This window comes from Cygnus atratus, chromosome 3, assembly GCF_013377495.2.
Source record: "Cygnus atratus isolate AKBS03 ecotype Queensland, Australia chromosome 3, CAtr_DNAZoo_HiC_assembly, whole genome shotgun sequence".
Classification (NCBI taxonomy): Eukaryota; Metazoa; Chordata; class Aves; order Anseriformes; family Anatidae; genus Cygnus; species Cygnus atratus.
Genome location: NC_066364.1, coordinates 27,243,088 through 27,266,573, shown reverse-complemented (window position 1 = coordinate 27,266,573; position 23,486 = coordinate 27,243,088). Strand labels below are relative to the sequence as shown.

At 34.2% G+C, this 23,486-nt stretch overlaps 1 protein-coding gene across 2 annotated transcripts in view; it reads left to right on the top strand.

The window, feature by feature from the left end:
- Positions 1–12,982, top strand: part of KHDRBS2 (KH RNA binding domain containing, signal transduction associated 2) — a 348,366-nt gene extending 335,384 nt beyond the window's left edge. For both annotated transcript variants that reach the window (XM_035543032.1, XM_035543031.1), the window contains one exon: positions 12,770–12,982. In XM_035543032.1, coding sequence (XP_035398925.1) covers positions 12,770–12,867 — 98 coding nt within the window. In that variant the 3' untranslated portion in view covers positions 12,868–12,982. The remainder of the gene's footprint in view (positions 1–12,769) is intronic.
- The last annotated feature ends 10,504 nt before the right edge of the window (positions 12,983–23,486 follow it).

Genomic DNA, 23,486 nt, shown 5'->3' with positions numbered 1-23,486 from the left:
TATGTTTGGTATCTGATAGAAGGTATCACTGGCAAGGTACTAAAGAAAAAAATAACTTGTTTCCAACTGATAGAACATCTTAGCATAGAGTAGGCATCTCAGAGATAAGTTTTAGAACAAGATCTTTTGCTTTCGTCTTTTGAAATTTTGCATTTCTCTCCATAAAGTTTTAGCTTCAACAGGAAAAGACATAGTATACCAAATTAGTCTGCTTCAGGCCAAGAGGCTGAACTCAGCTCTGTTTAGCTGTAAGTTCATATACTCTTTTTTTCTGTTAAGTCTTTGATACTGGACAATAGCTAAAATGCCAAGAGGCAGCAGGTGTCAGATTGTCCTGGTGTGGTAGAGTTTTTTCTGCTGAGCCTCAACAGAGCAACCAGTAGGCAGGTTAGTGCATTCTGGGTGCTTCTACACTAGCACAGGAACAGGAGGGCACTTTTGAACCAGATTTACTAATTTTCTTCATTTATTACACTTCTTTTCATGTAACTGAGTAGATTTAAAATACTTTTAGTTTGATTTTTAGTTTGAAACTAAACCAGTTGCTCTTATACTATTTGTAAGCAATCAGTCCAGAGGCTCAAACTAGGGCTGGTCCGAAATGGAAAAAATCTTCTACAAGCCATGCAGTGTGAACATCAGGTCCTCAACATCAGCTGTTTCACTCTGCAGATCATTCCTTTTGCATGACAAGCTGCAACAGGGGAGGTTCAGGTTGGATATCATGAAAAGGTTCTTCACCAAGAGGGTGGTCATGCACTGGAACAGGCTCCCCAGTAACGTAGTCATGGCACCAAGCATGTCGGCGTTTAAGAGGTGTTTGGACTTTGCTCTCAGTCATATGGTCTGAATTCTGATTTTTGGGTAGACCTGTGTGGAGCCAGGAGTTGGACTCGATGATCCTTGTGGGTTCCTTCCAACTCGGGATATTCTATGATTATATGATTCATGCACTACCTGATAATATTGATATAGCATGTGAGTCCTGGTGCCTTCCCAGTGGCCCAGATCAATGAACTTTCCAGATGTGCCATGGATCTCTCCCAGAAGTTGCCATTGTGCCATGAAACTTCAGGCCCACCTTTATTTTGGGGAATAAAAAGGCATCTAGTCTCTCCCTGATCATGAGGTAGATGAGCATCTCCCTAAGAAGACCTGGAAATTCAGAAGTGCTCCTGAGTCTTCCCGTACAGATCTCCACTTTTCCTCCACCAGAAGCAGGAGTCATTGAAAATTTCTACTGAATGTGGACATATATGTCATATAAATGGTATATACTATATACTATGGTATCAGATATATATATATCAGTATATATACTATATACTATGGTATCAGAGAGCCTGTGTACCTCAGTTCCTACACTGTATGACCAAATAAACTGTCAAAAACATTTCCTTAATTTCCTGCAAAATTTTATCAAATCTTTTATTGGAGAAATCATCTTAGCTATATCTCAAATAGTGTTCATTCCCTGAGAAGAGATTTATTATTTTCATAAGAGAGTGATTGTGAAAGTCTTCAAGAAAAGGAACACATTTTAAATTCACATCAGCTATGATGGCTGCTGTGGGGACAATACTAAAGATGCTGCCGTTTTGTCAAATCACTGTTTTAATTAAGTTGTAACTCTTTAGAAAGTTCCATATTTAAATCTGTCACATTCTTTTAACTGACTGTATATCCTAAAACTTTTGTACTTCAGTTGACATACTACTACATTGCAAATATATATATATATGCATGTAGCAGCAGAAGAGAGTGCTCTTAATTTATAGCAACTTGTTGCTCTATTACTCCTGAATTATTAATCATTTTTATATGACAGAATAAGAATAATTATGCAAAACTTTCTTATCAAATGCAGTATTTCACACAGTAATTTCACTGACTTTCACCATGGGAACTGTAGATTTGGAGAACCTAAGTGGAAAGTCCGTATTTCCTTTCCTTCAACTCCTTATTTTCATTCATTATTTCTTTTTGCAGATGTTCACTGCAAAAGTGGCTGAAGCCCTGTAAGAAATTGCCTTCTCCTATATCCATTACTGCTCCTCTTGCCAACATTACTTGTGCCACAGTAATCATCTCATCTGCTTCAGTGCAGTTGCATGGATGGTTTCTTGATGGTTTCTTTGATTCTCCACTTAGAAGAATCAGTTTAAGCCAGGGCAGTTCACAATACACAGTAAATTTAGAGTACCCATGTCGGCTAATTAGCTAGCCCTCCTGAAGGGGAAGTAGCATCAAGCACAGGGAGAGTGTTTTTTTGAAACAGTTACAGCTAAGTCCACAAAATAGACTATTAAACCAGGAGGTTTTCCTACCATTTCAGGTTTTTGAGCCATATATATTGCATATGCAAACTTGACTTTATGTAAGTTTAGTAAAAATAAGTGCTTTTTAGTATGGTATAAGTAAACTTAGTGGTTTTCAGACTGTGTTTCAAAAATAGTTTTTGTCCTCTGACAGAAGTCCATATTTAAATAAAAAGGTACCCTTTGTGATTTGAAAGATAGCCACTCCAGTTATTCTTCTTTCAAAATTGTAAATACACAGATATCAAGGGAGAAAATCTTGAGCATGTTGTGGGCTTTGCATATAAGCAAAAAGAGACCAAAATAATAATAAAAAAAAAAACTATGCAGATTCTGTTCTTAAAAAAACAAGGCAAAGCCTGTTCTTGTTTTTGTTTGTTTGCTTGTTTTGTTTTGTTTTTCTTTTTTTGTCTAAAATAATATATACTTGTCCAATTATGGTACAAGTGACACTATATTTTCTGAGTGGATTTATGGGGTGAAATGCTGGCTTTGTCAATGTTAGCAGAACTTTAGTCACTAGCCTGAGTAGAAAAAAGTTCCAAGCATTGCTTAGCACTGTGCCTCTAGCCATCTTTTCCAGGAGGAAGTTTGGAGGTTTACGAGAAAGACAGGACAAATTGAATTATCCAAAGAATATCATTCTAATTTTCAGTGTTCTCATTTTAAAGTTAATTGTCTGGTTTCTATTGGGTGTTCTACTAAGCACATCTATAGCACTTTTCTTTTACCACTCAGACAATTAATTACATTTCAGAACACCCCAGGGAGGTAGGTATTCCTGTCTCATTTTACTGGTGAGGCAGCCATACCATAAAAATAATAAATAAATAAATAAAAATTAAAAAAAAAAAAAAATCCAAAGTCACTGAGCAAATAAGGAGAAGAGCTAGAAATCACAATTCCTAATTCCACTTACACTCCATCTCTAGTGTTGTGTTCTCTTGCCAAATGTATGCAGTGACCTTGTAAAGATTGTAAGGAGAATATTTCCTCATAGGAAAGAAAGCTATTTTATTGTGAATTAAAAGCAGTGTCTGTGTTTCTAATAACATTGAAAGCTAAATGGCAAATCACATTAAAGCATTATCTTAATTACTGTCATATACATCTTAACTATCTAAACAGAATAGCTCTTTTTATCTCTTCCTGGCCACCTGTCCCAAAATAATTGACCAGAGATTAATAAAATTGTACCCCTAAAATGTGGGCAATATTCAGGTGTTAAATAAGTTACCAGGAAAAAGAAGGGATCGGGTCTTTATAGCTACAGGATATAAGTAACAAATATAAATGTAAATGTTATTGGGAAATAACATTCATATGCAAATCAGATACTGTTAATATATTATTTTTAACTGTAAATCATCTGTCTTTCAGTTACTTGTATTGTTGCCCTCTTTGTATTTGTGAAAGAGTTTTTATTCAGTGATCTAAATTCCATGACAAGGTTAAAAAATGCTGACTGAAGAAGAGAAGTTCTCTGAATATGTGTTTAACTGGAGTCTTGTACTAGAAGACATTTAAGCATGTGATGATAACACTGTTCAGAGCAGAATTTTGTATTAGGTAGACCACTGTGAATTTTAATGTACTCTTAATACTATGTAGGTAAAATAGTAAGACAGAAACAACTTCATGTGTTTTCCTCTCTGTTATAAATTAAACCATTTAGTGATACCAGATTCAAAAGAATTTCACAGGTTAAAGTTACTATGACATGTTTTTCACTTTGACTGCCCAGTAAGGAAAAAAAAAATCTAACATATTTTGTGGTTTAACAGTCTGAGCTACTGAATCTACTAGCAATTGGTTGTACAATAACCTGTCAAGGGAGTTTCAGCTAATGTATTGATGTCTGTAACAGATACTGAAAATATATAGAGAACTCAATGAACACAGCAGCTAAGAGTCAATCTGAATTGTAAAAAGCAGTACTAAAATACTAACACACAATTTCAATCAATCATAAACCAAGGGTGCCGATTGCCTGTGATAGTAACAGTTAATTTATGTTTCCTAGTGGTGAGTGTTTCCTGGTGGAGCATGCAACAAACTGAAAGGTGTCCAGTGTAACTTAAGGGGATGTGCCCATGACCCACATTTCCTATCAAACTAGTCACCAGAAAATTCATTGACTAAGATGGCATTTGTTATCATACCCAAAGCAATCCGCATGCCCAAGCACACCCAGATTCCTTAGCTATAAACTGTTTCCAACACATCAGCCATAATTTATACTGTCAGTTTCTGAAGAGAAAACAGACATTTATTCTTCACTAATCAGAGAAATTACCAAATTGGTAATAACAAATTCCTGGAAAAAACTGGACCCTCACCTCTAAGTAATTAAGCTGCCTGCATAGATTTCTCTTCAACTATTAATAAAATGAAATGTCCATTTTCTGACACACTTTCTAGGTCTGCTCCCTAGTTCACCTCTGTCCCTAGTTTCAATTTGTATGCCCTCAGTGCATTGTTCTTTGATCTTCTACATGTTCTTCTTAAACTGTCATTTTAACTATCTCTTTTTACACTTTCAATCCCAACTCCTGTGACTGCAGGCAAAAAATGCTTTTGTGCTCCTTTACTCATCACCTTCTTTCTATTTTATACGTTCTCTGTATTTTATTTTATTTTATTCGGATTTATCTTTCTAGTCATTGACATCTGATAATGTCAGTGACAGACAGAAGTAGCAAAGGACAGAAGAAGGGAAGAGCCCTCCAGAGCAGAAGGATGAAGGCAGGCTGGACATGACTAAGGGAACGGGGAGGTCAGACTCCACAGGGTTTCTTTGCACAGAAATGAGAAGGAGGAAAAGGAATCAGTATTAAAACATGATGACCTCTCTGCACATCTCTTCAGCTCTTGGTCACGCTGATTCACAGTCTCAGTAGTGATTTTCCTGATTACCTTTCTTGCTTCCAGACTACAGCTCTTACCTGCTCTTCATCTGAACTCTGGTGCAGTTTCCACTTCACTGACATATTAAGACCAGATATGTCCAGGTTCTCTTTCCTTTCCATTTTGGCACAGTCTCTCAGAGAAAGACCAGGCTTCACTGTTCTCACGAGCAAGTTTCCCGCTTCACAACATGTTTTGAGCCCTTTTTTTTCCTGACTGTGTGTCTGTATGTTTGTGGTTTTGTGTTCTCAAGGATCTGCACCCATAATTTATTCCATTTTTTATATGCCATACGCAGGTTTTAAGACTTTATGGGATTTTTTGTTTGTTTGTTTGTTTCTGGAGTGCAAATAGTTAATTTCTCTGCTAATCAATAGAGATCACAATGTCAAATTACTCTCTCCTCTCACCTCATGACCAGTACTGTATCCCAGAGGACATCATCTGTGACACCTCTGGAATTAACATCCTGGAACTGAAGACTGGGGCTAGAATCACCTCTGGATGCACTCTATTGCGTAGTAACTTGTTGCTCTCAAAGCAGCAGCTATGAGCTTTCACACAAAAGGTGTAAGAAAAATAAGCAAGGGATGTAGCCAGATAAATATATGAAATTATGAGTGAAAAAAGTCAGTCTGTATTCCACTGTACAGCTAATTATTTTGTAAGTCTTTTTGCCTACATCCTCCTAACACATATAGTAATAATATTAACTAAATAATGCATTCTTAAATATATGTTTGTTTGTTTGTTTGTTTCTTTAATAAGGAAATCACAAAGGAAGATCTTATCTTGCAACATATAGTCAACTGAACAATACCAAAAACAGTCTTTCTAACCCATTTCTGGGATCACTGCTTCTGCTAGTGAGTGGGAACTTGGAAGCCATGATTCAGAGGAAACTGTAATTTCAAGGAGTTAGCAAGACTGCTGCTTCCCTCAGTTGCCTTCTCCATGTACTGTCAATGATGTAATTTCATGTTTCAGTTAGCACTAAAACCAAATACACTCCAAAGGAGACCAGGATACTTGAATTCACCATTTGGCAGGACAATGCTCCTATTATACAGATTCTTAGGGGGGTCTTTGGGAACACAATCCCTTTCAAAAGCATATACTCAAGAGATTTTGCTCTGAGAGCCACACTGTTCCTCTCAGAAGGTTTGTGGCAGTATGTAAAAGCTAGCATGACATCCACAGCTGTTAAAGATCTTTTAGAAGGGGAATCTTTCTCCTATTTATTTCTAAAAGTATCAGAGTAATCAAAGTAGAGCAGTGGAGATATTTTTCCTGGTGTAATCCTGGTGTAATTTTAATGGTTGGTAGAGAAATTAAGTACTTACATTTTTATGTTTTTTTTACTGAAATCTCTAAAAATATGACACACTGCCAGTTCATTTTCCTCTAAATAGTCCAAAACTAATTTGAAATTATTTTCTATTGAAAGAAATAAGCAACAAAAATAATTTACAAATGCTAGAAAAGTGATATCCTTCCTCTTCTGTGCAGGTCAAAATGTGTCATCTCAACCTGGTCCACAAAACTGATCAAGTAGTAAAATGAAATGCTCTTGCTGAATTTTCATTAGAAGCTTGGTAATAGAGGTGCAGGGTAGTCAGCAAGCAATTTCGGAATGGTTCAGTAGTCCTAGAGGTTTCAGAACTACTCAACAGTTTTAAAAAATAAAAATAAAAAATAAAATAACATGGAAATCCTAAACTAAACTAAACATTAATGTGAACAAACGAGTACTGTAGAAACAAGGACATACTCCCATATAATATAAAAAAAATATGGGGTAAAAGAGAAGAGAAAGACTTGGCGCTAGCCGAACATAAATGAACAAAAGCTCATTTTCAAGCATAATGAAACTCTGCCTGGGAACCAAAAAGGCAGAAGGGTCTTTCTGATTGCATGTGTAGGAAGATAACAAGCTACCCAAGTATCTGTGTCTACTGAGGTACATGGTTATATGGTTTCAATCCTTTAAGATTATACCTGACGGTAGAGCGTTCCATTCTCAGGAGGCCCCATCTTTCAGGATACTGAAAGAGAGAAGGTTACCCTGTTATCCTCAAATTGAGATATGAAAGAGCAAATTTGCACATCAGGAACCTTTGATTACTAGCATTCAGATAAGTTATTTTTCATTATAAGTCCTTGTAGGAAAAAAAAAAAAAAAGTTACCACAATAATAATCCAATTTTAATTTCTGGTGTGGCTGTATCTTGTTATTCACCGGGTTCATGTGTTTCAGAGACTCTTGATAGTGTTATTCCATATCAACTTTCTTTCAACACAATAAATATATAATCCTTTTCTACTACATCATTGGTAGCGAACAGTGTTTTCCCAATTGAAGACTCTAATCCCAAAACTTCTGTCCATGTTTCAGCTGTAAATTCACCTGTTAATGCAGTGGAGCCTATCATGCAAGATCATCAAAAACAATATCTGTCAACCTTCTTTTCGTATCTTGATGATCTCTTTACCAAATAGATGTAAATAAATAGTGACCACCATCCTTCCTTGTTGAAGTTGGAAATCAAGCAAATAGGTCCACCATGTTGCTGGAATAAAGAACACAGAGGATTTGTACTACAAATTAGGGTTTCTGTTCTTATTCTGTTGTAGAAGCTGCTACAGCCACAGCAACAATTTACTCTAAAAACACTATTAGTCAAGGAAAAACAGCTTCCTCCAATGGTTATATACAGTCATTTTTTAATATATAAGAGCTGGCAGAAAGATTGTGTTCTCACATGTGGTTTCAGAAACGCATTTATATGGTTTATATGAAGGTATTTTAATCAGGAGTTAGGGGAGGGGAGTCTAAGGGAACAAGAAATTGTTTTGTCTTTGTGTTGTACAGTTAGTGAGTATTTTCACTACTTTAGTCATTTTCATTTATATAAATAAAGCTTCTCCATTTTTGTCTAAACCTTACTCCTCCCCAGGGCCTCTCAGCAAATGCAGTGACACTTTAGCAAAGGGTAATTGAATCTGCAGCACATTTACAGCAAAATGCCATTTTTAAAGGGTATAATGAAACATACTGCAGAGGCAGGATTTTTAAATTCACGATATGGAAAGAGGTTCCCTGTAGGAATGAGAGACCTGAGGATCTAGGACTATATCATATTTATATGATTATTATATGATATTTATATATAAGAAGCTGATGCTTCTTCAGCCCTCTAGGCAAAAGCTTTCCACAGTAAACTTTGGTTTCATGTAACAGGAAAATAATAATAATAATAATAATAATAATAATAATAATAATCAGCAACAGAATATTCTGAGCAGCTCAGAGAAACAGCAATAAATGGAATGCACCATAAAAAAAAAAAAATTGCAACAGAAGCCCTTCTTCTTCCATATCAAGAGCAGCTACTTCCAAATCTTCTCCAAAGGTGTCCACATGAATGTACAAAGGTGTACATTCTATCCTGAGCCTCACTTAGCTCTGCAGCTATTATGTCCCCTCTCCACCATGCATGTTCCCCTCTCAGACTCCATACAATGAGATAATGAAATGCAGTTTCAGAGAGGACATCTTGCATAGAAGAAGTTAAGTTTCCAGAAACTTAACAGTCTTCTTATGTTTCATATTCTCATTTTTCTTTTTTCACAGGGCATTATCTTATACTTTTTTATATTTTGATTAGTTTTATAAAAGCTATCTTTGATACCTGTTTTAACCATTCATTCTAGGGTAAGCTAATTATTTTCTTACTGGTCACAAAAGTCTGCAGTGATTGATTAGGAAAAACAAGGTAACAGCAATAGAAACATGCCAATTAAAAAACAACAGGCTCATTAATTAAAATGTTTCAGTTCAGCCAAACTTTTTTTGTGTTACCTCTGCTCACTCCTGGAGTCTTTGGCATATAGGTTTGTTTTTTTTTAGATCTCTAGCAAGATTACTAACTCCAATTATGTAAGAAAATAACAGATATTCTGGTTTTCCAAGGGGAATACTGTTGTTTTTCCTACTAAATGAAAATGAATAAATGATGAATTTCATGTATTATTCAGGGAGAATTTTTTAAGTGTTAAAATTCATTAAATGATATAATAAAATTTAAAAAATAGGTAGTGGAAACTTTTAAACTTCCAAGGTGAATAGCAAGGAGGAATTAATTCTTCCTTAACATCAGCAATATTTTTATTTCTGATTAAAACAAAGTTTGGAAAATAAGGAGGTCATTAGGTTTGTCTACACTGGAAGAATACATTACTAATAATTTACCATCTCAAACCAAAACTGGAAAGAAATCTGTATAACACAATTTTATACTCTCTTTGACATGTGTGATATGACTGGAGGGACAAATTTACCCCTTGCCTTTGGAAAATATAAGTGATTTCAGTGACAGTATCAGAGAGTATGAAGCCAGTGGGCCAATTTAGTAGGCCAGTTATATCTATACCGAAAGGAGCAGGAACATCAAAAGCTAAAAGGAAGGAAATAAATGTCCTCTCCAACCTGCATTTAAGCCCATTCACGGTTCAGTATGATGCAAACATGGTAATGTTGCATGTGCCTGCACTGCCAGATATGGTCTATGACCATACTGATTGTTCACATCAGAAATTGGACTCTAACATATATCTATATAAAAGAAAATCCAAACAAAATGAAGATGCTTACTTTTTTTTTTTTTTCCTGTGCTTGTACTATGCAATGATAGTACTGTTGTGCATTTGGAATTTTATATTATTATTATCAATAGACGTATTAATCGAGGTACAAAAGACCTCTATGTTTGTCACACTGGAGAATCCTGTCATTATATGCTCATCATAACTAATCAACATGAATAAGCTATGTAAAGACAGATTAGTGAAGAATGAACTTTGGTAAGTTATCTATACTAACTTCAAAACTATCAAAATTTCGATTTTTTACTGAACCTTTGTTCTGTTCAAGAACGTATATTTACAAAATCTTTCCTTAAGAGAAAAGTAATGCCTATTGCTATAAAAGATTGGTTTAGTAAAAGAAAATCTTTGACATTTCTTAATGGAGATTAAAAAAAAATAAGTTCCTTATTATATTTAATCTGAGACCATCATTTCATTAATCAAGTAGCAGGCTAAATTTAAGGAAATGTAGTTAGCTTTATTTGAAATGTATGACTAATATAATTTTGATGTTTGATATTATGATGTACAAGCTAATGTATTTTATTTTGTATAGAAAGTTATATTTTCTTGTTTAAGTCATTAAACATGACATCTGAAAGACCAGTGCCTCTTGGAAAAGCAAGGCGAAAGGAAAGGAAAGGCAAGAAAAAGTGAAAGGAGAGGAGGAAAGAGAAGAGGAAAGAGAAGAGGGAGAGGAGAGGAGAGAAGAGGAGAGGAGAGGAGAGGAGAGGAGAGGAGAGGAGAGGAGAGGAGAGGAGAGGAGAGGAGAGGAGAGGAGAGGAGAGGAGAGGAGAGGAGAGGAGAGGAGAGGAGAGGAGAGGAGGAAAAAGGAAAAATAAAATTTAATTGGGGTTGGATTTTTTCTACAGGTGCCTCAGGGATCAGATCAAACTTAAGAATATCCTGGCTTGGTTTAATAGCAAATGAATGAGGAAGTTGCAAGTAACAGCAATAATGTAGTAAAAATATGTACTTCTTAACTATAAGCAAGGAATGTTTTTGCACTGATTTACCAGATCTGATATGCCCCACATTGATTCACAGCTGATCTCCTTCTACCTGGGAGTTCAGCAACATTCACATTTATTTCATATAGATGAATTTTGTCAATACACTAAGAGTACTCATTTCAACACTTCTTGGGGTGACGGAATGAGGTAACAAAAGTCTGAAACAAGTCCTGAAACAGGAAAAAATATCCTGAAATGCTCTTTTGTTCAATTATATGGATCATGACATAAAAATTGTGTATCTCTTAAAAATGGATACAATTAGATTTTTAAATTTATGGGGCAAGGACCTCGAATTTTTCAAACCTTCATCAGTAGCTCAGGACTGAGTAGTTCAGTTTATTACTGTGTTAACTACTCATAAATTAAATAAAATATCCCCACTTTTGAACTAGTGAAAGGAGCCAATTTTACTATATCTACCAATTAAATTTGTATCAATAGCAATAGCAAATATACTGTTTTATGGTCAATTTGAAAGTTTCTGTCTCTTTTCCACTGGCTAGAAGACACCTTCCAATCTTCTAAACTCTTATCTTTTCAGTCTCTGCTTTTTATGCATCTTAAAAACTGTTCTTTTTGCACTAGCATCAGAAGGCTTGTCTTCTACTTTTATATTTTACAAACATTTATCTTCTACACAAATCTCTAATACAAGCACACAGATTACTAACAAAATGACAATATATTGACAATAATTAATATTTGCCACACTGATTTCTAGATAGTTTCTATATTTCATCGCAAAAATGTACACAGGTTATCACATAACTTTGCAGGGATATGTAGAGATTTTGAAGCTGGCTGGTGATCATGTGTACTTCAGATATATTCTAAGACTACTGTAACAGGGAAAATGTTACACTGTATGACATAGGAGAGATGATATACTGTTATTTCTGTGATGTCCATTTTAAGCACTGTATGTACAATCAGTTGAAATCAGTGGAAGACGAAACCAGAAATCGTTCAACGATCCACTAGCTGATTAGGGAAAACAGTTGAAGTTTGGGGTTCAACTGCTAGACTACAGCTGTAGGTATGTTCCTGTTTGCTCCGTTGGAAGGCTCAACTTCCAGAAACACCTTGTCTGTGAAAAAGTATTTATAGAAACTTTGTACATATTGAAAAAGTTTTAAGGATTTTACTTTATTCTTTCTGGGCATATATATATATCATTAGTGCCAATTAAGAAAAAGAAAAACTATTCTAATGATAATACAAAATAAAAACTATTTGGCAAAGCAAAAGCTTAATGGAGTAGCTTCCTTCCTACATATTTTTCTTCCATTATTTTTGTTTCTTTTCTTTCTGCCTCAAATGGAAGTAAAAAATCAAATATATTTCAATTACCTTTTTATGATTCAAGTTTTCATCTTATTAACATACCAGCTGCATAAAATGTTATTCACATTGATGCTTTATCTTAAATGCTAGAAGCTCAAAACACAAAACAAATTCTGAGCTGGCAGACATGTGCAGTGATTTTTCCAAAGCTGACTGTACTGCCACCGCACTAGATATCCATTCTCTGCTGAAAGTGGAAGAGTAAGAGTTTTTTCATCCTGACGTAGATGAGATGTCTATGTTGAGAAGTAGAAGGTTAGTTTTCTTTATGTTTGTAGGGATTTTTTGTTTTGTTTTATTTTTGGTTTTTGTTGCTGGTGGTGGTGGTGGTATTTTTTTGTTGTTATTTTGATTTGATTTGATTTGATTTGTTTTTGTGGGAAGATAAAGAAATGAATGACAACACCATCTCTGTTTTATTTTTGTAAAACTTTTAGCCAAAACTCTCAAGAATTTTGACAACTGTTAGTGCTGACATCACTTTGTTCTTTCCAGTTTAGATATTTACAAAACATATCTTTTCTTTTCTGTTTTTAGCACAAGAAGAATGGGCCACCACCCGTTCCAGCCTAAAGGCACCACCTCCAAGGTCAGCCCGAGGGGGTTACAGGGAACACCCCTATGGTAGATATTGAAGGTCCTCCTCATCTGTGACCTCATCTCAAAGACAATTAATAGCCTGTGGTCTCCACATAAACAGCAACAAGACAAGTAATAGTCCATTTCTTTTCTATCCTAGGGATTACTGCTCATTATTATCCTATGTACTACTTGTATTTCTTATAACATTGGAGTGACATTGGCATTAGTATTATTTTATAACACGGACTTTAAAAACAACAAAAAAAAACAGAAACAAACAAAAACTTTGGCAAGCATTGTCTAGAAACCATTCAAAGATGATGTTCTGTTGGTTGTATTCATTGCTGTGTGTAACTTAGAAAGCATGACACTGTTACAGATCTTGAGTCTCTCTACATACTAGCTAAGGCTGAGTTTTTGTTTAGGGTTGCTGAAAGACTGTAATATGATTTTTTTTCCTTTTTTTCATTTGAACCAGACAATAATCAAGTTGTAGATAAGATGTTTTAACCTGTCTTTTTTAATATATGTTAGTTTAGATTAAGATGTTCGATATTAAGTTTGTAAATTTAATTTTAAATGCTGTTTTAATGGGGTTGAAAACAAGCAGCTACTGTATGTATGTAGCTAACTGAATTTGTTCAGTGTTTTAACCTGTATTTGTTAAAAAAAATCACATAAAGTTCCATGTGTAAGCTTCTCTAAATAGGAAACCATAATTTTGTCAAATATGTTTGCCATAATTTGTCAATAAAGCTGAAACCTTTTGTAACAAACTAAATTTGGAATTACTTGTTTTCTAGCTTTAAATGCCTGCTTTATTTCTTTTTCAAGAGATGCCTAAAAATGTTTTTTATATAAAAATTACAAAAATGAACCCAAGCCTGTTTTAAGCTTTTTGTGTAAGACTTTAAAAGTTGTATTAATAACTTCTGGTTGTTAAATAATTTAAAAGTTAACAAACTAAACTGTTACATGAATCATGGTTAGTATCCACTAATGTATAACATGTTAATGGAAAAAAATGCTTTAGAACAATAAATGGATTTTAAACTATCCTCTAAGCTTGATCTTGCTAAACACAAACTCTGATTGACTTGTTTGTATTAGCATGTCTCTCGTGAGAATGTAATGGAGTTTAAAGAGGTAAGATTACCACTTACCACTGTTAGACTGTCTAAATGCTAGTTCTTCAACCTTTGAGTTTCCCCGCACATTAAATATCCCATTCAACATGTAAGCATTGCATAGATTCACTTATTTGTTTTCACTCGGAAGAGTGCGTTGACTGCATTTTTGTAGTATATATCAATTTGTCTTGATAAACAAATCATCAGTGTCACTGCCCAGTTGTTGGTACTCAACCTCAAAAACTTTATTTGTAATTTTCAGTGCTAAATATCACCGCCCTTGAAGGCAGTTTAGAGGGCTGATATTTCTTTTGAGACTATCAGACTTGATGGCTGATGATTATTAAGGAAATATGTCGCAGGACTCAAAGGATGACTAAACGTTAAACAGGTAACACTAATAGTAACTCTGTAATTTTGAGTATGCAACAGTAATGTTAAATATTCTCAGTTATTAAGTTACTGATAGTTAAAAAAGTAAACCTACCAAGAGATAACAAATAGGTATATAGGTTATTAAAACAACTAATTAACATTAACTAGTGACAACAAAATGATTCTACAATATATAACCCTCAAGGTAATAAACAGAACTAAAATTAACAATAATAGTAATGCAACTCTTGCTAACAACAAATATATAACCTAAATTTTGATGAAAACAAACCAACCAACCAACCAAACAAACAGATGACTTGATGGTAGGGATTCCAAAACTGTTAATCCTTTAAATACAGTCTTTTTGTTTACAGTGGCTTTTTGTCAATGTGATTGGTTTACTTTTTTGATGAGAACAAAGTAGTTTGTGAACAAAGTCTCTTGCAGCTGGAGTTGCATGCTAATTCTTTTTGAATAGTTAATTAAGCATATGTTGTCATTTTAACCTGATGTGTTAAAAGTGAATGTAGTGGGCAAGATGATTGTTACACTGAGTTTATTCTGTCTCACTGTTTCAGGGCCTCACAGGCACTGGACAGCTAAACAGCAGATCTGCTGAGAAGTTGTCAGGTAAGCTCTGCCACATCTCAGGGCTTTTTTCTATTTCATATTTCTTCATGCATTTCTGTTTACTAACACATGGGAGCATGTTCATGTGGAGTTTTGAAGTAAATACTTATTTCCAGCAGCGTTTCCTTTCATAGCTGTGTGAAGATTGGGGTATAATGGCAATCAAAGCATTTGCTTCTGTAAGGTATGATACATTTCAGTTAAATGAAAGAAGTCAACTGTTTTAATGGTAAATATTATCATGTGACACGTTATAAGTGCTCCTGATAAAAACAAGAGCTCATGTTTATTAAAAGAATGTTTACATTTTGGAGACATTTAAGTCATATGATTTAGAAAAATAGTTGCTTACCTGTTGCTTCTCAAAATATTTATCATTACTGTATATGACAAAAAGATCTGTAGAGAGACAGGGTGTTTTCTTTTTATTCTTTTGCTTGATAATTATTTCTTTGTTACACTTTAAAATGGTAGACATGTTAATAGAATTACCATGTGATTACATGGATCAAGGCATAATTTGCTATATTTCTCTCTTATCTAATATCTAAAGATAAAGGGGGGGGGAGGGGGAGTGTTTGTTTTGTTTGCTTGTTTGCTTTTGATAACCTTGTTACATAAACTTCAAATTATACATGAGATTATTGATTAATGATAAATGTTGCTGCTGGAAACATCATAAAAAGTCATCTCAAATAGAACTTTGTCCATTCACCCAGAAGTGTCCACTAATCACAACACAAAATGCACAAAATTTCTTGCTCTCTCATGGTTAGATAAGAGCTAATAAACAAAATTGATGATGTGCACCAAATACACAATCCCGGACACATTTATTACTCTGGCATCTTTTCCCCATGATTGGGGTCTGGCTGGTTTTAGTTTTCAGTTACCATTGTATTCCATAGTTACTTACAAGCACAGGTTGTGTTGTACAGCAAGATACAATGAGCTTAATTTTCCTCTCCAAAGGGCTACCTTAAAACTGGTTTGATTTATGTGGTACATCCGCTCTACAAGCCAAGGTCATATGACACAGCAATAGGATTTGTCTGCAAGTTACACTCACATCAGTTTGAGTGTCCCACTGCAGTAAAACACTTTCACCTACCCATCTTGCATATAGTTATACAAATGTGCTTTAGTCAGTCTATGTTACATCTATGCAGGTAAGAAAAACCCACTCTTCTGATATAAATACAGTTGCACACTGGTATAACTATGATTATAAATTATTATCCACCATAGCTTTTACTATATTTCAGGAAAAGCTCATATGCCTTACTGAATTAAGTAATTACACAAAACTCTGAGCTACCATACCTGATGTGAGATCCAGGGCTAAGTGTATAAAATGAATTTCACACTTGTACACTAATTTTTTGTTTAAGGGTAACTAGTGTAAGCTCCTTGAGCTTAGTGTAAGCTCCTTGAACTTCAATACATACTATCTTATAGCAGAGCGTTGTCCTGTACTATTATTGTCTCAAGTCTTCTTTTATAGTTATTATTTGTGTAAATTAAAAAAAAAAAAAAAGAAAAGCACAATATATAATTAAAATAATGCATTGTAAAATATTCTTGTGTAGGAGCTATTTAGAAAAAAAAAAGATAAAAAGTCAGTGCAAACAGTTCTTTATGCAAACATTTGTTTTATTGACTTTCAGGAAATTAGTATGAAAAATTACCCATAACTACATGTGCTGTTCTGTGCTAACTACAAAGTATATTTCACATCAATTTTGGAAGAAGCTTTACAGCTAATCAACTATGTCTTCTTAATAAAAAATAAATAAATAAATATCCATCTTCTTAATTTGTGAGAGAGTAACAAGGAACTATGAGTATTTTAATTAACAGTCAGCTTTAGGTCTTACATGAAAAGGTATGATGTATTCCCCACATCCACCAAGACAGACATAATTCTGAGGTCCTGAAAACGTACAGACGTCAGAAAACACAGAAATTGACTTGTGCTATGGTTAATTCCAAGACACTAATCACCCACTAAACACGTTTTCTTTGGATGAATTCACATACTAAGTCATTTACCTTGTAATAGGAAGAAAACTTGTATTCAATATCAAAACAATGTGTAAAATCAAAAACTAAACTAAAAACATTGGAGGAAAAAGAGAGAGAGAAAGTGGGAGAGAGAGACACCAGAGATTAAAAATTTCAAAGATTTTTTATTAGCTTGACCTCACCTATAGAACAGTTTGATCTTTAAAATAAACTATTGCGTTATATTTTCAGAACTTAAAACAGTAAAATATACTATTTTACAAAATTACACAAAAATATTCATAACTTTACTTCTGTGTTATCAAGCTAAATATTGATTTCACAGTTTTCTTTCTAAAATGGAACTGTTTACTTTTTAAAAATTCCCTTCTTTCATGAAAGAGTAGATCATATATGCACTCCCAGATGGAAACCCTTATTGCCCTAAATAGGTAGGCTATTGCATTGTAAATGCAAGGGATGCACATTACAAAAAAATAAAATAAAATAAAAAATGTTAGGAATAGAATCAATGTGTCTGTTTTTAAATAATGATTTCTGGAGGCCGGTTATGCAATATTTGACATTCTGCATTGTTGAAATGCTGATCAGATAGTGGAGTGGAGATCACTGTAATAGAATTTTTAACTTCATATGTCATACTGGCACAGCTTCTCTAGTTAGAGATTTGTTCTAAGAGGGGAAGCAATTTTCAGGGCTATCTAGAAGCAGAGTCAGAAGACAATTTTCAAAGCTATCTAGAAGCAGAGTCAGAAAAAAGCATCAAGTGGCTAAGTGCATAGTCACCTGCTGGAGCGGACCCCATGAAGATGCACCACAAGGGACTGGCTCCTGGTAAAGTAACAGTTGAAGAAAAATTGCACTCCTGGACTGCTTTGTCTAACAGGCTTGTTACATGTGTTCAGGAGCCATTCTAACTGAAAAAAATAATTAGATATCGCTATATTAACAAACTTTATCAGAAAATGAAGTTGCACCATGGGTCTGTTTCTTTCCCATACAGCTTATCTTACACTGTTTGAACAGGATCTTAAATCTTCATGTGAATGAAAGAACTTTAGGAAGCATAGTATGCATGACCTCACCTCAGAGAATATTAAGAATATTCTTCTAGCTCACTGATGTCTTCAACATCCAGTCAGAATAATGATATTATAGCCATAAAGCTGGGAGATATTCCTTACTGCACATGCTCCATTCAGTCTATAACCCTGCAATAACATCTCTATTATACGTGAATGTGTACTGACTTCTAAAACTGGGTCATGTTGTGTGAATGCATGTAAAACAAATCACTGTGTCTGTGGTAGCTCTGAAGGAATGGGTGTGAAGACCTGTTCACTAGGCCCTACAAGCTCTGTCTCCTTATAGCCAGGGACAGCCAGGACTGAGCTGAGTATCTGGAATTTAGTAAAGAAACCAAGTTACCATCAGAATCAGGGTAATTAACATATATTGGTGCACCAGTTAAAAGACGTTTTATCATGAATAATATAGTTTTATGGTAATACTCATGAAATATCCAGGATTATTATCTGAGGGTTAAAATTATGAATAAGTGATGTCTTTTCTTTAAATAAATGTCAATTTGATCTACATCGATGATGTATTTTTTCTTTATATTTAACAGTAGGTTAAACAGTAGGTGTTTTGTACACCATCTTTCTAAGAATTTGTTTAAAAAGTTTTGCAAGAGTCAAATTATACAGTCACATGTTAAAAATGATGGCAGAGGAGAGGTGTAAAATAAGCTAAATGTTAAAGAGAAAAAATATTTGTTAATATTTGAAGGAAGAATATGAGCCAGTGAGGAAGGGAAGTCTTAAAAAGCTTTCCATATTGTATTGTATTAACTTGCAGAAGGACTAAATAGGGATACCACCATTGGAAATCAGTGCTCTCCACACAACCTACTTAATGCATTTCCTTTTTTTTTTTTTTTCCTGGAAATGTAACCTGAATTCTTTTATACTGCTGTTGAACTTCATTTAATGACTCGGGAATGGAAGAAGATGAAGTCGTTTGGGAAAACATTCATACAGGCAGTATCATAGAATAGATTATAAATTCATCTTGTATGATAAAGAACCCCCTCATTGTTCTATCAGAACATATGTATTTTTAAGGCTCAGAAAGGCCGAGTTCACTTGTAGATGCATTTTTTAAGGTAGGAATCAAAGCATTGAATTTTACTACAAGATTGGAATTATTTTTACAAAAAAAAAAAAAAAAGTTAAAAAAAATTGCAAAGGCTGGCTATGGTTAAAAATGTGTCTAAAGGATGAAGACTCTTTTAGTATATATTTCAAGTAATCTTCTGTTGTCGATATATTGACCGAAGTACAAAAGGAACCTAAGTTAGTGAGTAAAGTCACAGAAAATAAATAAATAACATAAAATAAATAAAATAAGATAAATAAAATAAAATAAAATAAAATAGAATAACAGTTGGATGCTAGATAGAAAAATAAGTCTAGTGCATTCTGAAGTTTTCTGCCCTACTAAAAATATGACCTCCATCAGTTATTAGAACCTAGGAGTTATAAAAAGGGTATTTCACCTTATCTGTTTTACCACGTTGGTCTATGGAGTTAGAAAAGATACACAGGTAACTTTCTCAGACCGATTAGGGCTTCAAAGACAATCAACATCTGCCACTTTGTTGTTAGCTAATTATATTTTTCCAGTCCTTTTTATTGCTCATTGAGACCTGACTGAATGCCCTTTGAAACCAAAAAAAGGATTTTCAGTCCTTTCATGGTCTCTGGTTGACTAGGTCATTTATTCTATAACTCAGTAGAACATTTTAAAATTACTGAAGTATGTGTCCAAGCTGTACAAATCTGGAACAATTTTTTCATTCTCAGTCAGAAGCAATCTCTGTGAACTTTAGCATAAGAAATGCAGATTTCTAAACTTCTACTAAAAACATATAACTCTTTCAAAAGGTTGCTTTGTTTTGTTTTGTTTTGCTTATGTAAAATCCGATAAAAGGCTGTGTTTAGTACTTATCGAAAGACATAAATGCTTCCTTTCCTAAAATATTTGATTTATCTTTGAAATCTAAGATTTTTACCAGAGAATAGCAAGATTTCTTGAGAAAACATTTTCACGCTTTCATACTTCAGATCTGTACACCAGAAGAAAGTTTTACAGGAGAAAGATCACACCTGTGCTATAGTGGTAAAGGACACACATTCACACATGAAAAGGAAAAAAATGAAAGAAGAGGCAGGGTAGTTGATTCTGTAAATCCTGTGTATTCCCAAAGAAGTTGTCAAGACACCATATAGACAGGATCAAAAGTTTCTGATATATTTTAGCAGCATTTATTTGGATGTACAAGTAGGATGATGGAAATGCTTCAGTGCCCTGATGAGAGCAGAATTAATTTTTAAAACAATTAATTTTTAAAACAATGTTTCTTGTTTCTTCTTATTGCTGCTGTACCTTATTGATTTAATTGAGGTACAGTTTCTTCTTCTTAAGTGTTACTATGCTATGTTACTATAAAAGATGAGAATACCTGCTTATATCATGTCTAGCACTGTTCTTGCCACACTGGATGCATTAGTTAATGATGGGTGACTTAAGCTCACACAAAAACAGTGAATGCCTTTGCTATATGCCCTTGCATTACAAGATCTACACACTGTGTTACCATTAATAAGTCAAAGCTTTTGAGAACCAAAGAGCTGAGCTCCTTGTTTATGACTTCTTAGCATTCTGGCTTTCTTTTTCTTTTATTCTGCAAACAGAACAAAATGTGAGACTATTTTGCATGACAGTTTAACATATTCATTTCCCATATTAATTTCTCAACTAGTAACTCACTTTATTTCGTCTTGAACTTCATAACAACCCTATACAACCATTGTAAAAATTCAGTGGAGAGGTTTTGGACAAGCAACCTATGACTTTTTCCTGTTTTTCTTCTTTTTCTTCCTCTTCTTCCCAAAAGAACATTTGTTCGTAATGACTTCAGATGAAAAGATAGTCAAGGTCACTCTCATTCAAATGAATGCTACTACTTTCTGATAATATATGACTTCAGCTTAATATCCTCAGGGTATCCTTTAAGTTGATGGGCTTTTTTCTTTATTCTGTATGATATTTTGGACATTATACATTTTTTAATATATCTATATTAAAATCCATCATGTAGAGACAAAAGCAATCGAGTAGAATGCTCTGTAAGGATAGACTCCAGTTAAGCAAAGTAGTTTTTTGATAGAGAATTCAATCCAGATGATCTTACTCAGGTTTCACTCTCTAAAAGTCCATGCTGATATCAACAATTGAAAAGGGAATATGAAATTTAAATTTCATCTTCAGTCATCTTTTATAATTTAATTGTATTCAAACAGAATCTGTTAAGCACTGCATTGAGTTATTCCAGCCAATGCCCTGCTTAGCAGGCAGTCTGAAATAGCCTTGACCCAGGAAGAGCACTTCAAGGTACTGCACCCTTTCACAGTGCTGAGATGCCTATGATCTGGTAGACCTTTGCTCCATTTGTTGTCTTGTTGATAATTGTAGCTGTCAATGAGGAACAGTGATTGCAGTTCTCTGTCAGAGACACTGTTAGCCCTTTCACCTTCATCCAAGTAGATGCAGCTTTATAAGAGGTCTCACTATATAAACCAGACTAAAAATGCTGTGCACAGAAAATGGAAGTTTTACAGTACCACCAGCGAGATGTACCTTTTTATGTCATCAAAAATAGCTTTTCCATGTGCAAGAAAAATTTTCAGTTGAAAATATTTGCCCAGGAATCCATTTGAGTCTTTATCTCAACTTGGAAATCAAGTTAATCTATTTATGGTAGCTGTCACTTTATTTTCAGTAACCCCATGATCACTCCTTCAGTATCTCTACCAGTAGAGTTTTGCATGATGATAGGCAAATTTCACAAACTAAAAGCCCACTTATAGTGTGTTTCTTATTTTCTTGAGTTCTTACAAAAATTTTGGGATCTGGTTTTCATCAGAGTTACAAGTTGCATCATCAGGAGTTGTGCTTGAATATGCAAAGTGCTATATAATTTCAAAATTGAGTCTTGTGCATCCCAGGTTGTTTAACAGCTAATAATGGTTTTATTTTAACTTCAGATATATGACAATAAAAACTACTAACTTTGCTGAGGTATTCACATACTATATCCAAAAGTGGCACATAAAGCCAACTGGGAAATTCATAATTTTGGCAAGAAAAGTTAAGGATTTGAATAGAGTTAAGCAAGTAAAGAAAGGAACAACACATTGAATAATGAGGGTAGAAGAAATATCAAATAGCTGTTCTTTCATTAGACTTTCTTGTGCATAAAATCAAGAAGAAAAAAATAATTCAACCATTCTAAGGACTACATCAAATGTATACTGAAAAAGAGGTAAATTAAGGTTTCACTTAATTCTTATTTATATGGCTTCAGAGTGCTTGGCTTACTTTAACCATTTATTTTGCAGGCCTGATATTTTTACCTGCTTAATACTTTCCATCATAGAAAAACATCTTCTGATTTATGAGACTTTTTACACAGTTTACAAATTCAGTGTTCCTGCAATTTGTAACAGAACCTTGCCTTTGGCAGGGGGTGGAGGATCCCAAAGTTATTTTTGCTGCATTAATGAAAATCTCTTTGTTTGGAATAATATCATGAGACATCAAAAACGTTGCCTTTTACCAACTCAGTAAACTTGGTAGAAGCTATGCTAAAATAGCCATATTACCCTGCCCCACTGATTAGATTATTATTTTTTTTCTCTTATGTGAAGTTACCTTAGTGTACCATCTGGGGAGCTATGGAGCATATTCATATTCAAATACCTAGCTTTTGCCACTACAGGTACCTAGGGTACCTTTATATTCAGTGGAGTGATCTTTGCTTACAGAAAAGAATTCAGAATGATTAACACTGTTTACATGTACCTTTTATCTCTCCATTGACTAGTTGAAGAGACAGGTTTTAACTAGTTTCTCATAGACCTCAGTATGTCAGTATTATCAAGAAATGAAACACAACTCCAACCCAACACTTTCTCAAAAGTTCCCATTCTCACTCAGAAGTAATTTGCTCAGTATTAATATAATTACTGTGCTGAGTTATCTGCATTAAGGCAGTATTGGTGTTAATAAAACTCACTGCTACAAATGTCTTTTTATTACATTGATAAAAGCATGCTCATACTACTGTGCACAGGCCATGAGCCTTCATCTCAAGTAGATGATTGCAGGTGGAGAAAAGGTATTGAAGGTAGTACTTCATAAATTTGTAGCATTATAAAAAATATAAAAGTAAGAAGTTGGATGAGAAAGCTGTTATCACATAAGTTCCATACAATAACCTCATAAACATTCAAAACTAGAAATGCCAGCATTTAGTTTGTTCCCTGTCCTCATTTTTGCTCTGTTGTGCACATTCATTATTTCAGAGACTCTAAGCAGATGATCACATGATCTTCCGTTCCACTTGTGTTTCTTGCAGGGCACAGGAAATGTGTCAGAACTGT